General features: G+C 35.4%; 1 protein-coding gene across 2 annotated transcripts in view; it reads right to left on the bottom strand.

The window, feature by feature from the left end:
• Positions 1 to 1,684: 1,684 nt before the first annotated feature.
• ATP8A1 (ATPase phospholipid transporting 8A1) overlaps positions 1,685 to 16,506 on the bottom strand; it is a 268,521-nt gene continuing 253,699 nt past the window's right edge. For both annotated transcript variants that reach the window (XM_025386297.1, XM_025386299.1), the window contains 3 exons: positions 16,107 to 16,199; positions 7,923 to 8,014; positions 1,685 to 6,321 (listed from right to left, as the gene is read on the bottom strand). In XM_025386297.1, coding sequence (XP_025242082.1) covers positions 6,224 to 6,321; positions 7,923 to 8,014; positions 16,107 to 16,199 — 283 coding nt within the window. In that variant the 3' untranslated portion in view covers positions 1,685 to 6,223. The remainder of the gene's footprint in view (positions 6,322 to 7,922; positions 8,015 to 16,106; positions 16,200 to 16,506) is intronic.

Here is a 16,506-nt window from a genome sequence, read left to right on the forward strand (position 1 = left end):
AATCGCTTCAACCTAGGAAGCGGAGGTTGCAGTGAACCAAGATTGTGCCATTGCACTCCAGCCTGTGTGTCACAGTGAGACTACGTCTCAGAAACAAAAAAATAACTGTTCCTTGGAGACAAATCTATTCTAAAATAAGTGTGCTTTTCTAACAAAAAAAAAGCACATTTGACATAGTAAATTTGCTTTAAAATGGTTATGTTCCAAAGTGAACAGATTGTACACTTGTCCAAATGGATAATTCCTTATTTTCCCCACCTGTTTTATTTTTGTTATTAGCTACTTCTCATGGTGGAGAATTTACCAGATTGACTTGAATCCATAGGAAATTTTCTCTCTAAAATGAGATAACCAAAAAACTTCCTGAAAGTAGATACAGTCACAACCAGGAATTTGACAAATTTCACTGGGTCGGGATTTTACCTTTGCATAATCCAAAACATTTATTTAGTTATGTGTTCAGGAAAACTAATAATTTATAGGCATGTTAAACTATTAAGGGAACAAACTGTTAACATATTTTTATATGTACATGACTATTTTAAAATTGCAATTAAACAATAGTTAATGAAATTATTCTGACAGGAAATCCTTATTTACACTGTTTCATGTACTTGAAAGTAATAAAATGGCAAGAGGTGTTTCATATTTTCCAACAAATTTTATTTGCCTATTCATGAAATTAGGTTAGGAAGACCTTTCTTCATTAAAGTGAGGTAGTTCTGTGTTACTGAAATGAAAGCTTTAGGTTAGAGATGCCCTACGCATCCAAAAACAAAATTTAAATGGAGATGACACATTGAATTTATGGAAATGTATTTCGTCTGCTTTTAGATTATGGTAGTATTAGAAGGCATCTTAAACTACAGGTCAGTGGAAGCACGTGCTGATTTTAAGGAGAATGGAGTTGAATGTGAAAATTATTTGATAGAATTCAGAGGTAACATATCCATGAACTGTTTTGCTGTGGTTTTGAATGGAGGTTCCCACCCAACTGTCGTCCCTGGGAAGATTGTGGGAGAGGACATGGGGCTCCAGGCAGCTAAGCACGCACGGCCTCAGTCTAATAAAATCAGATGCTCCTCAAATTGCCTCTCCAGTGCCTCTTTGAGAACTAATCCTATTCTAGTAATTTACCTAATTGTATTTTCAGTTGTTTCTCTTTTACCAAAGGACACTAATTTTTCCTGAAGTGATTGTTCTCATTTCTGACGCTGTCTATACTTCTGTCTCATGTGCTCAATTTTGTTATTTTCTGGTTACTGCCTTCAAATGTTATTGCCTAACTTGACCACTTTCTCATTAACTTAATAGTTGGTTTAGAAAACAAATCCATCCAACATAATTCATGGTTGAAACCATGAACTAGCTGTTTACTTGCAAGCTGATTTAAATATGTAACAGGGACAACCCCGGGAGGCTTTTCATACTGAAGTGACAAAATACTTTTATTAAAAAGTGACAAAATAATTTTATTAAAAAATTCTGTTTATTTAATTATAAAAACTACTCATCTTACCAAACTAGAGTTAATGCACTCCATTTCATGTCTGATTTAGCTGGATTAAAATGAAGGGCTATTTTGTAAATCACTGGGATACACCTTCTCAGACTAGTTACTGTTGGATTTGAAGGTTTTAGAAAGCAATACAATTTCTAGAACTAGCAATCAAAACTTCAACAATTTTAAGTAATGGTAAAGTTTATTTCATTTTTAATAACAATTAGAGGACAAAATGTTGAAAATTTGCAGTTTAAAACATGCACATTCACAAAAGGCCAATGACACATAACACTGCATAGAAATAATATTACTCGACTTTAATAACTACAAAACACAGTGCATCAAACATCAAGATAAACAAACCTGAGAAAACTACTATAACCACAGATTCAATACTCTCCACTCATGCAGCTTCACAATTTCTACAGCAGTTTCAGCAGGAATGGTTTTTCAGGGAGCTGAAAATACTACTTTATGTTTAACGCAAAACTGCAGTTTTCTGTAGTAGCTGCCTTCCAAGGCTGCCCTATTTTTTTTTTAACCTAATATACTTGAAGATGTAAAAAATGACGATTGAAGTAGTTAAACAACAGATAGTATTTACTGCATTTATGGCTTCCATTTAGAACCATGAAACATAAAAATATTATTTTTAACTATTCTGCTCACATCTTTGCAAAAACAGATTTACTTGTGGAAAGTTGCTGTTAATTCAAAGTAAGCAAATATAAAATCTAGTTTTCCTACTTAAGGGAGATTTATTTGCTGAGAAGTTTTGGGAGCTTTATTAAGAAAAGTTCTTAGAGGCAAGCTAAACAAAAGATTCAATTAAATTTGTTCAAATTTCTTTGTAAAATAATCTACTTATTTAAAAAGTTGTGCAGAGGACCAATTAATTTGTCTACTGAATATTAAATTCCAGGTAGGCCATGATAGAACTTTACAAGGCAGAAATAAACATCAAGATTTACAGCAATAGCCATGCATTGGCCTGGATCACTTTAAATATGAATTCATGCAAACCATAAACCTATCAAAAACACAGCTGTTCTCATACAGAAAGTAAATCAAGACAAAATATGGAAAACATTTATTTCCCTTCCTTCAAAACTAAACTTACATTCCACTTTAATAGCTGTTGAAGGTTAATTAAAATGCAGCAAAGTATAACTACGTTACACAAGTGACTTCAGTTATTTTAATGTGAGAAAAATCAGACTATGGTATCTTACGAGTCATTATAGAAATGTTCATCATTAAAAAGCATTTATTAGGCACTGAACTGCATGGTGTTACCTTAGGTCATTTACAAAAAGAATTCCTGGTCCATGTGATGTGAATGGACTGGGCATTTTCTCCATAAATTCTGTAGATGACTATTTATAAGATTATACACTTAATGGGTTTTAAAACCAGGAACTATCAAAGGGCAACTGCACAAAAATAAACATGATTATTTAGCTTTGTAATAATTATGACATTGTCATAATTTTAAAACTATGAATAATACAATCTATTACTTTCTGACTAGCACTCATCTCCTGAAAAAATGTTTTAAATGACAAGTTGCAAGTGTTGTACAGGGCACGCAATGCAAAACAAATTATCATGTGACTTTCACTTTGGATATTTAGAATGCTGAATGGTAAAATTAAAGTATAAAATTTAATGATCAGAATGCTGATTGATTTCCATAATTCATTTCCCCTCTGGAAATTAAAGAGGAATCATTGATTCCATTTAATGACCATACAATTCATGTAAATGGCTAACATTATTTAGCAGAATACACATTCACCTGACTTGATTAGAAAAAGTTTTCCATTAACTTAGCAACACTGCTGAAGCAGTCTCACATTAGAGCATAGAGTGGAGGTGGGAGGACGGGAAGTACATGTATCATTTAAAATTTACAACGTTCCTGAGAGACACTGTTCCTGCTAATAATTTCTACAACATAATATCTTTCCGGGTGTGAGACACCAATATATTTTTATATGTATATATAAAACATTTAGAAAGTCCATGCTCAATACCACTGTGTACTATTCAATATTAAAGAAGCAACTTCCAGCTTTTCAATGCTAAATGAACGAGGATTTTCTAAGTTGTATTTTCTGAATTGTAAACATTGTAAAGCAACTGTGTTAGCATTTGCCAGAGTCCCTACAAGGAACTTTTCAATGGAAGAGTACATGCCCTTTATTTCAAAAAAACACATGTTCAAAGTCACTTCGACTGTTTATTTCAATCCTGGTAAAACCATGTGACTTTTTTCCAATTATGGAAGGTTTAAAAAAAATCAGACTATTTTCTCCTATTTAACACTGCAAAGTCAACGCAATTGAAATGTTATATTTTAAGTTTTACCAAGAAGGTCACTCCCTGTCCCTCAAATCCCAAGTCTCACCCAGGAAGCAAAGAGACTGACAATGTCAATAATTCAAAAATAGGACCATGGGACAAAGAGGCTCAAATCAGTCACATTTCAGATCACGTTACACATTATCAACCATAAGTATTCTTCTCGTTTCAGAGCTCCACAGAAACAATCCATGTTTCAAGATTAAAACTTACAGTTTTAACTCAGAAAATCCAGTTCTATTATATTCATAATGTTTTTATATTAAAATTCTGCAAAAGGGTGCCACTGATGAAGGGAGGGCAGATAGAAGCAGTTCTTCTCTGTAACTGTTATAAAGTGTTTCTCTGGAGGGGTGCACTTCATTCTTGCTTTCTCATTTCTTGTGGTTTGACCTCAGCTATCACCACTGGGAAGCCCAGCCCAGGTAAAGCTGCTCTGAATATTCATTCATTGCACAGGTAAAGACTGGGACTTCAGAATTTTGAAGACGATCTTAGACTCTTACACCTGTGGTCTTGCTAGATATGTTGATTCTTGACTCTCTTAAACTGTACCCCAAACAGGAAGGACTTGGGAAGTAAAGTATGTAAACGTGTGTTCCCTTAAGGTTAGAATTACGTATATGTGTTATAACCTTTTATTTGTAGAAAATGGAGAGGCATACTGGTAACTAAGTAGCTACAAATACAGACAAGGAAATGATACATATCCTAATTTTAAATCTAGATTGAGAAAAAGGGTGAAAAGAATGTGAAAATATTAAACTCAAGAAGCGATCTGAAAAAAAATCACCTCTTCTCAATTCTAGTTGACATTTTTAAAAGAGAAAGTTCTATTTTGCTGGTAAGTCCATGTAAAGGCAAGCAGGCTTTTCAGTAAAAGGCAAATAGTTTGCTTCAATCTCTGAAGTGTATCTGAAAACGAATTCCTTTTTTTCAAATGAAAAGTATTATTTAAAAAATAGTGTAGAAAACTGGTTGTGGTTTTTAAACAGCCCCTTCATTTACTGTTGGTAGCAAAATAGCCATTGTCAGATGTCCTGTAAATGCTGAAAACAATTGAATTGAACATACATTTTAAAACATACTAACAAAACCTACTCATGATGAAAGTGTCCTTTGACTGTAAAGTTATGGGCTTGAGTAAAATTGGCATTTTTTAAATGGGGAAAATGTACTACTTATTTGTCCCGATAAGCATCAAGTGATGAATTTTGGGAACTATTTGATGAGTGAACTGTGAAATAATTTTCAGTCTTCAGTATCAGGGCAGTCATCATGACACCGGGTGTGCTACATAAGACAGCAGGCATTTCTAGTGGGTACTGGAACACAGGACAAAAGCCCATGCATTTATCTGGCATGTTATTCCAAATATTGCAACAGAAGCTTTGGAAATCCCACGTAAATATGTAGCGTATGTTTCTTAAGAGGAAAAACTTTAAGACAAAATGACACCACTCAATCTACTGCATTAGCCAGATTTTTAGAAAAATCTAAATGATGATGAAACTTCATCAGAAACAACTGAAACATACATACAATTTGAAAAATCAGTGTCATAACAACAGTCACATTAGCACGTGTGTCCTCTAACAAATAAACACGACAAACAACAAAGAAGCATGTGTAAGGCCAAAGGTGCAACATCACAGATTTTAGTAGCAAATGCCTTGAAATACTCATTTTTGTAAATCACTCTTACATTTGAAAAGTCAGACATGCAGATCTTACAGCAGAACTGGAAGTAAACTTTCTCTTACATTTCTGGACATATGACTACTGAACTAGGAAAACACTTACTGAACCTCTTTGGCAAACATTTATCAAGACAATTTTTGACACAAATGCTTGTTAATGCCTTGTTTAGAAATTTTGCTCAGGAAGGTGAGTCAGTTCCTTAAGAATGCTGGTTTGTTTCAGCATATCCTGAAATCTAAGTCTGGATATCAAGAGTCCCTTTAGCTAAATACCATTTAGAGTTTTTTAATGGTTGGTTACCTTGTGGTACAGCCAATAAATTGATAGTCCGTTACAGCCCCAGAGTCACGGCATAAGAATACTGACTTATTCTCCGTTTAAGAAAAGCACTCTGGCAAGATACCAGGTCATTTTCAATTTCCGCTTACAAAGACTTAGCAAATACTTTAAAAAATCCAAAAGGGATGGTGTTACAGTACAGTTGCACAGTGCTTATGTCTATAATATACATGAATCTGAATGTCCATCAGCGAGATGAGCTCAGATCCACCTTTCCTCTCCATGGACCAGACTGGAATTGGTTAGCAGACTGCGGTGACAACCTGGTAGGTCTCCTTAGAGAGAGAACAGAGCCTGCCTTTCAGGCTCTCCCCATCACCATTCATCAGGCCTCTGTTTCGTGGTATCATATGCTCTAATCACTTCAGACTGTGAAACGATTCCATTTTCATCTTGAGAGAACGCATACCCATCTGTAGGTTAATGATAAAACAGAAATTTTCACAAAGGCACTGGAAACCACTGTTATTCTGACTTTTGGGTATTCATTTTCTAGCTTGGGGAACGAATGCAGTCTTCCCATCTTCAAAAGCATGGAGACACTGATTTTTAATGCCTAGAAAAGACAGACTTAACTTCAAAATAAAGAGTGGGATGATCATAGCTTGCCAGTTTAGATACTAGGAATTCTCCCCAGAAGACTGAGGAGGCGCCCTCAAATCCCCTAAATCTTCTGTCCCGTAAGTCAACTCCAACTCTTCTAATTGTTGCTTCCCCAATTCTGGAGGGGGTGAGGGAGTTGAGTTAAGTGGGCTCACATATTTCCATATAGGTCAGGTGGATGAGAGGAAAGGAAAAGTGATATGTAAGTGAGGTGGTGAATAACGTAATTGATTCAACTATCCCACCATGTACAGTCCCTTGGTATCTGTGGGAATGGCTTCAGGGATCCCATGAATATCAAAATCCACGGATGCTTAAATCCTTTATATAAAATGGCACAGTATTTGCATATAACCTACACACATCCTCTTGTAGACTTAAAATCGTTTCTAGATTACTTATAATACCTAATACAATGCCCCCACATCAGTTCATTCTATTAGATTCAACGTGGTATTTGGTCCACGGCAAGGTCAAGTTTTGCTTTTAGGAACTTGGTGAATTTTTTCCCCCTTGAATATATCTGACTCATAGTGGGTTGAATCCACAGATGTGGAACCCACAGATAGAAAGGGCCAATTGTACATCAAAACATCACCTTGTACTCCATAAATATAGACAATTATTATTTGTCAATTTAAAAAGGCGAGGAGAAGGAGATAAACACAAATAGCTGCTAATGGTGGCAAGTAGACATTCCTTCAGAGGACATTCCCCTTGGCCCTCAGCATCACAAATAAACTCACTCACGCTCCAACACGGCATGGGGATAAGGAATGGCCCCCAAGGGGATCACATCTTTAGAAAAGGCCTCTTGAAGTATAAAGAGCAAAAGCATTAGACATGAGTATATGTAAGTGAAAATAAATTATATGTGGAAACAACATGAAACAAAAGATATATTACTCACACAAATACGTTTACTACCGGGTTTTACATTTTATATTCGTTTTTAGATCTTGAAATGTTAAGAGGGCGCAATATCTAATAATTTCTTACAACTCTAAATATTCATAAATATTTCTGAGGGGAAAATATATGTTTCCTTGTGTTGCATGAAAGCTGAAAGGCTCTTGCAAAGTTATTCAAGTAGAAAAGATAACAAGACAGGGGCAGCTTTTAAGAATTAAGATTTACTGGCTTTAAAGAAAAAGATTTGAGGAAGCAAGGAATGTAGAAATACTGTTTTTCTTAAACTGAAACAGCAAGATTTTAAAATTAACTATCTCTTCTGTTAAAAGTGAAATGGTTCTGACCAATGGATTTTCTGTTATTTACAGGTTGCAAATATGCAAAACTTGTTTTAAACGTTAGTTTTAAATAAATATCCCTAAAGTTAGGATATTGTATAAATGCTATGATACAGTAATGACAGAGAATTTCTTTAAAAATAAGAAACTCAAATACTCACGGAGCAGGTTTTGTTGCAAGGATTCAGAGCGGTACAAGTTCACGTGGTTCTTCTTAAAGACGTTCTTGAGCAGTTGCGCCCTCTCGGTCAGGCTGCAGAGCAGGTGCAAACGTGTGAAATGAATTATCAACTCGGCAGAGACCCCAGTGTGCCCACAGGACCACCAAAGAGAGTTAGACTTAAACAAAAGATGGCTTGAGAAATCCGTAGCCTAGTGATTCTTTTTACACTATTTTCTCAGATAGCAAATGAGATTTCAAGTATTTAGACAGACTTTTGAGGCCATTTTCTCCCTAAGGAGTTTTGTCCCCAATAATCCTTCTCGCAGTAAAAAGTAAGATCTCCTCACCACCCCCCACTCAGTTATATTTAAGTCAAATGGCAACACAGAGCCAGTACAACACAATTAAAACAAAAAATACAAAACATCAGTAGTGTTATTTACTTCTAAAAACTTACTACATATATTCTAAGCATGGCATTTTTAGAATGAAAAAAATTAATTATTACTATTTTTTTCATATTTGGCAGGTTTTAGTGCAAAATATTTTTAAAAAATATTAACTAAAGTAAATATTAACTAACATTATACAAAGAAGACATTTCATAGACTTTTTAACTAGAAAAAATTTACTACCACTAATATGGTATGACATGTGTTCCTTAATTTTATTTTAAAATAAACTATTTTCAGAAAAAGTGATTATGATACGTGAAATAACAAGGAAAGTATTTTTCAATGAGTGTTTAGAATAGTTGTCTCCTCAGATACAAATCCAGATAATTAATTATGTAACTTCTAAAAGCACATTGTAAAAAATAAGGCATCTTCTCCCCCAACTTCACATAAAAGTGTCTCACACAGCAGAAACTCAAATACATTTGTTGAATATATGAAGTTGAGTAATAATTCTGAAATGTACTTAAAGACATCATCAATCTTCCAAATCATGCCATTTCTTCATTGTTTGATTTATAAAATTTTGTTTTGATATTAAAGAACATAATAGGCATGAGAAACAAATAAGTAATCCATATGTGTTGCAGCAAATGTTTATGCAATTTTAATAAGTGGAACTGATTCAGCTGAAAAATTTCCATGTTGTGTTTTTCCCACTATAAAAGCTTTAGTTAAATTGCTGTGTTATGTTAGCTCTGTATTTTGCCAATTTTTCTGAGATCCTGAAATGAAACAATATCATATACAAAAAAAGGATCCTCTGCAAAATGAACTCATTGTGTAAATGAGTTATGCAAACATTTAGGCAAAAACCGAAGAAAAAATATTTAGAAATGTTGACATTTGTAGTAATCTTCCACACATATATTTTAAAGTCTAGGGAGGTTAGTTGGTATTATCAGACATATTTTATTGTCATTGGAAATTAGCTACATGAAGGCAAGAAAACTAATTAATCTAAAACTCCAGCAGTTCTGCAAATAGTTGTAAAACTTGTCTCTGTCAGTGAAATAAACAGATATGAGAAATGAGAAAGGGCCATTTTCACAGAGTTGCTTTCTTACTCTACTCTTTAAATGATCTAGCATTACAGACCTATGGACCCTAAGGGACACTAAAATATGTAACTGCTTTGAGGAAGTCGCAGCTTTAGCAGCAGGTGGTCTGATTTCCTTAGCAGAGCCTTGTGGATGGGGTGCTGGAAAGTCTTTGGTGTTTCAAACCAAAGTGACTAGGGGAGACTAGAGGATGGCTACGTATCATTATGCAGCGTCTTCTTCCCAAAAGACATTTTCCAGGTTTCAGGCTGGCCTTCCTAAATGCATAATACTTTAATATTACAATATTAAAATGGTAAGAAGGCAGACAGGAGAATTTAATCTTTCATATTATAGCAACTGAAATACATAAGGTAACATAATTCCGTTTTGTATAAGTTCATATAAAGGCTTTCACTTAGATCTTCTTTTATATCAAGTTAACGTACAGCATTAAAAACAAAGCAGTAAGAAAGTCTCTTTCTTAAGAAAGAAGCACATTACTCAGGAAAGAGCATGGGCTCTGGAGTAGCGCTTTGGTTTAATTTTGGGTCGGCTGCTTATTAGCTGTGTCACCACAGGTAAGCCTTTCTCAGTCATCTCCTATGTAACAGGAGGGCACTACTTAACTCTCAGGCAGACTGTGAGGATGCAGGGAGCTGTCAGTACAATGACTGACACTTAGGAAGCACTCAACAAATGCTGGGTCCTCCCACCTTTACCCCCAAGATCCTGAGAATTTATTATAAAATATCAACTGGAACAGAGATCATCACCAAACAAAAGGTACTTGGTAAGGAGTATTTTTGATGCCTTGGTTTCTAGTCAACGTAAGTGCAAGGTAAGATGTCTGTTGCTGCACATGAGTTTTAATTTATAATGTTCTCATTCTACCTCTTTACTAAGAAAATGACTAGATTTTTGTTGTTTTGTTTTTCCTTAGCTACTTTGAACTTCTTGCTTTAGTCCTGTAGAGCAGAGTACCTCCTTCAGGATATAAATGCCATTCACAGGAGGTTGCTAAATAAATAAGTAGTGATGAGTTGTATTTCTCTAGTCTTATCTTACACCTTTGGGGAAGTACTCATTTCAACGTTTATGCAATTCTGGGCCATCAATGATTATAGGTACTGATATTACCACTAAGGCACATTATAAAATATGCTTATGCTAATAGATATATTAAAAGTTCAGTTTTAGTGGAACAGCTTAACACAGTGTGAAAAGACAAAAAAACAAAAACAACCAACCACTAAAGATACCTTCTCACTAAAACCACATTTTCTTCACAACTCTTGACTAGCAGTTTTACACAGTCTTGTATAGTCTTTCATTTACATACCCAACTATGTAAATTTTGAGTTTGTTTAATGCAATCATACAAGTACTACCAAATATTGTTACCTTATTTCCAAACCCACTAAAATGTTGCAATTTAAATATTTGGTGGCGGTGAATGTAAAGATAACATGTTTAAAATAATATTTCACAGGAGATCGAGACCATCTTGGCTAACACCATGAAACCCCGTCTCTACTAAAAAAAAAAAAAACAAAAAAAAAACAAAACACAAAAAATTAGCGGGGCATGGTGGTGGGTGCCTGTAGTCCCAGCTACTCGGGAGGCTGAGGCAGGAGAATGGCATGAACCCGGGAGGCGGAACTTGCAGTGAGCCGAGATCGTGCCACTGCACTCCAGCCTGAGACTCCGTCTCAAAAAAAAAAAAAAAAAAAAAAATATATATATATATATATATATATATATATATATATTTCACTTACAAATACTAAAAAATGTCGGTGTTGGTAAAAAAACAATTTACAGTTCTGGAATGTGTTGTCTTAAGGAATTTTCAGTGGGAAACTTGAAGAGGAATAAATTTGCATTTGTCTATATATTGGGTTGGTAAGCTATTTAGGTTGACTCATTAAAATAAATCTCCAAAAAGTAAGTATTCATTCATGGAATGTTTAACGTATAGCATGTGATAGCTGTCCTACACTAGGGTAGCTGTGTGGTGGGGAAACAAACAATGAATATAACAGGCCTAACCTCTGCCCTGGAGCTGAAAACATTTCAATGTTCTGTCACTTTCCTTTTTGAATGTTGGACAGAACCATTACCACGGTGATGAGAGAAGGCTGACGGAAACATTTGACAGATCCCTGTGTCCTCAATCCCCACCGAAGTATTTAAGTCATACTGATATAAAATCTAGTGTGAACACTGAGAAATAAAATTTCCTTTCTACTAGTTCTGGAGCAATGTTAAAACTGCTTTTCATTAAGATGAACAATACATCAGAAAGGTCAGAGAGAGCACTGTCACCATCTACACCACTGAGTTCTCTGACATCTCATATTCCCTACTGTCCCTGCATGCAAAAGCTGTAAACAATGGCCAAATGGTAGTGCCAGGCAAATCAGTGAGGACTGACCTGAAGATCCTAGGCTAAAATTCTATTTAGTAATGGCCAATGATGATATGCTGGCTAATGTCTACAGTAAGAAATATAAAAGAATTATGAGTCTCATTATTATATTTGCCTGTCTATAAAATACATTGCTTCACACATACTCCAATGATATCCAAAAATAACTGTCCTGCCTCCAATGAGCCCACAGTGTCCATAATTTCTTACTGTAAACTTTTGGATAAGGTTTAAATGTTCAGGACTAGAATTTGGGTTATTTTATTTTTTTAAAGTACAATTTCCATTTTATTTTTCTCCAGTGGACAGTTTTTCTTTAGTTCTTAAGAACTCAGCTCCTTACATGGACTTTGGTAGAGGTCATGAGGCAGCAAGGTTTGGGTTATTTTAAACCTTCAGGAGTAAGGTTTACGTTATTCTCTCACCATTGTAGACTTACATTTATTTCTACCATAACCCATGGCTCAAAAGCATGCATATTTAGAACATACTTAGATTGATTAAACATATTTTTCCCCTAAAATGTAATAAAATGAATCTAATTTGCAGGGTAATATGGTAGGTGGCATACTATTTCTACTAAAAATGGCTGTTTTAACCAAGATGTTTTATTTTTGAAAATGAAGATGAGAAATTATTGTAAATATTAATCTTCCTTAAGTGCTTACAATTTATTGTTTTTCTGACATTTGCATTTTATACATGAAATGTCATACTTAGTGAAGATTAAAAAAATTGGGGATGATCAACTCACAAGATCTTTCTTAAGAACTGCATCATTGTGTGACAAAAAAGTAAATGATGGTTGCTTTGGATATTACCTAGTCTAGGAAGTACAAATTATACAATTCTATGTTTTTATGAATCAGATTTCTGTTTCACAGCCCACAGGTCAACCACCAATTCAACAATCCTTTCTCCTACTCAGCAATCCTTTTATCCACTCTTTCTTTCATCCATTCTTTAGTTTATTCTCTTAACTATTCTGTTCATCCACTCAACAAGTATTTACTGAGTGCTACTAAGTTCCTGGTGCTGTACCAGGTGTTGGGTTGCAGCTATGGCTAAGACATGGGCCTCTCTAGAAGCTCAATCTAGTAGGGGAAAAAAACATACATAGAGTAAATTTTTATAATGCAATGTGATTAGTGTACCAACAGAAGTTTATACAGAGTATAAACAGAGTATAAAAGTACAGAGACAGTAGACTAGGAATTATATATTGTGTACGTACACAGCTGAAAAAATCACATCTACATTGGGTTTGGAAAGCTGAAAATTGGAGTGCCTAGTCTGTAAGAGGGGTACTGGCTCCCAAACAGGGGAAGAGCAAATACAAAGACTGGGAGACATAAAATAACATGGCATTTTGGAACTAAAGAAAGTCTGGTATCATTAGAATTCATAAGAATCACAGTTTCTTCCCTTTTGATAATGTAGATATAAAATTTGCTAACTTTTGGCTGTGTGCAGTGGCCCATGCCTGTAATCCCAGCACTTTGGGAGGCCGAGGCGGGTGGATCATGAGGTCAGGAGTTCGAGATCAGTTTGGCCAACATAGTGAAACCCTGTCTCTACTAAAAATACAAAAAGTTAGCTGGGTGTGATGGTGTGTGCCTGTAGTCCCAGCTACTCGGGAGGCTGAAGCAGGAGAATTGTGTGAACCTGGGAGGCGGAGGTTGCAGTGAGTCGAGATCGTACCATTGCACCCCTGCCTGGGTGACAGTGAGAGACTGTCTCAAAAAAAAAAAAAAATTTGTGAACTTTTTTTGAAATCTGAAATCAATCTCATTCTCTCAGATTCCTAAAATAATCCAGGGGGTAAAATCAATCCAACGATTCTTTAATCTTAGAGTGCCACTACTTTAAGCATGAAGATGTTTCCATCCAGTTGCTATTTTTCTCCTTTCATAGATTTTTCCCTTGCCTGCCTCCTCCGGGCATCTGCCATTTAGCAGGAAGCCACCATGGTTACACTCATCATTAACCTTCTGATCACCAGTGGGCGGAAATGGCAACCTGGAGTACATGCTGGTCCAGGGTTTTTGTCTGTGGTATTCAGCTGATAGCTAACACATTCCTGAGTTCTTAGAAAAAGCTATAGAGCTATTTTAGGCAAATGAGCTAGGCAGCAGCAGGGAATTTATCTGATGCATGTCCTATGGAGAAGTTGGTGGTCATTTATGCTGGAATTCACTTCTTTCCTTTTTGGGCTCTCCGGCTCATTTTCTTTAATGGAAGGAGCTACATATATTACAGACTTACTGAATGTTTAGGACCTGGGGGTCATTATATTGGCCTGATTTATGAATAGAGGTCACTGGTAGACAACAAAAAGGCAAACTAAGTATCACGTGGAAGGGCTTAATGTGATTTTATTAACACACTTACGAATCTGGAAATGTACTACTAAGGATAGTAACAGTATTAACAGTGGCCTTTCCCTAATAATTATGAATAAATTGTTTTATTCACAATTTCATGAGCTAGAACTCTTACTGTATTCTTTTTATTGCTAGAGAAAGAGAACTGACATAATTAATTTACTAGCTGAATTTACTGACCAACTGCTAGGTAATGGAATAGGTAATTTCCTAAGAGGAATCCTGTGATGCCAATTTTTAGATGAAGAAAAAGGTGGAGGGAGGAGGACACAACCCTGAAAGTAGGTATTATCATTCCCATCCTGTACACTGGGACGCTGAGTCAGAGGTTAAGTACTTTGTCAAGTCAGTAGCAGGCTGTTTTTGCAGCTCTATTATATTTTTGAACAAGTAGCAAAAGGAGGTAGAATTGTGAATGGTTCAGAACAGGAGCTCTGGGATCAGCTGGCATGGACTCCAGGCCCAGATAATAATTAATAATAACTAATAATTTTGGGAACTTCACCTCTTGAAGCCCCAGTTTCCTCACCTGGAAAAAAATGGAGATGATGGATCTGTATAGGGTTGTTACTGGGATTCAGTGAGATAGTACACGTAAAATGCAAGGGAAGCACCTGGCACGTAGTGAGTGCTCAACAAAGCTCAGTGCTATTATTTTCAAAAAAAGTGGCACACACTGGTGTGTGATGTGTTCCTTCAGTATGAGAGCAAGAGAGCTGGAAGCCAAAGTCTCACTGAGTTCTGACATCTACTCCATTGTGTCAAAATGAATATCAACAGTGAATCGTGATTAAGGTGACATATACCAGGGTAAAATATTTCCTATAGTTTAGCCAAAACTTCAGCTTACTTTAGTATGATAAAAATGAAGAAAAAATAAATTCCTGCTACTATCTTCATAATTGTCTTTTATTATAGACTGCAAGTAATTTTAATTTCTTTCTTACGATGCTTTGTGAATTTAGTGGATTTGATTAGCTTTCTAATTTTGATTTTTTTGGAGGGGTTGGTGGTAAGGAAGAGAACTTGGGATACATAATTCATGTATGATACACATCTAGGTCAGTTCCTAGTAACTACTGAACCACAAATGCAATTATATAAGGTAATTTGCCTTATATCAAACTGTGATTTTGATTACATACCTTTTTTTTTTTTTTTTTTTTTTGAGATGGAGTCTCGCTCTGTTGCCCAGGCTGGAGTGCAGTGGCTTGATCTTGGCTCACTACAACCTCCACTTCCTGCGTTCAAGCAATTCTCTTGCCTCAGCCTCCTTAGTAGCTGGGATTACAAGCACCCATCACTATGCCTGGCTAATTTTTGTATTTTTAGTAGAGACGGGGTTTCACAGTGTTGGTCAGGCTGATCTCGAACTCCTGACCTTGTGATCTGCCTGCCTCGGCCTCCCAAAGTGCTGGGATTACAGGTGTGAGCCACTGCACCTGGCCGATTACATACTATTTTATTATGGATACTATTTCAAGTTAAAAATCTTTTTCTTCTCTTGCAGTTTGATAATACAATAATGTTTGTAACTACCATTTATTTAATGCTCATTAAAGACTTCGCACTATGCTAAGTTCTTCATAATACTTTATTCAACTCTTACAATTAACCATGAGGTAGGTATTATTGTCCTCATTTTATTGATGAGGATATTGAGGCTCAGTAGGATTAACCAATGTGGCCAAGGGCACATAGTTTAGAAAGCGACCGATTTGTTTAAACCGACATGTCTCTGATTCCCAAACCTGTCAATGACACTGCCAGCTTGACGTTGATAAGTACAAGTCTTATTACTTATTTGCAACCACTTGTACAAGATAAATTTAAAGTTCATTTGGAAAAGAATATATTCACTGTGTATTTTACCTTTTTCCAAGTACAACTGCTCCTGGGTCTTGAGATTTTGCCTCCAGCTCCTGAACTTCATCGACTAATGTTTTAAAAGCAGTCCTCTTGATACTGCAAAAAGAAAAAAAAGGGATTTGCATGGAAATACTCCTGTGAAGACTTCACAAAACTAGATGTCTGGTTTATTATCATGCTGTTGATAAAGTACAACAGTAACAAGAGTACAAGCAGTTTTTCAACAGAATCTTAAAAATTATCATACTTTTGAAAATTAATATGAAATTATAGTTTTAAAATAAATGATGGTTTAGGTTTACAATACTGAAACTCCCATAGTTATTTAAATAAATATCATGTAATTAAATTAAATGCTACCTTTTTTGTGAGAAGAGATAAGATTTAAACATTTATAACCCTT

This window comes from Theropithecus gelada, chromosome 5 (genome assembly GCF_003255815.1).
Source record: "Theropithecus gelada isolate Dixy chromosome 5, Tgel_1.0, whole genome shotgun sequence".
NCBI lineage: Eukaryota > Metazoa > Chordata > Mammalia > Primates > Cercopithecidae > Theropithecus > Theropithecus gelada.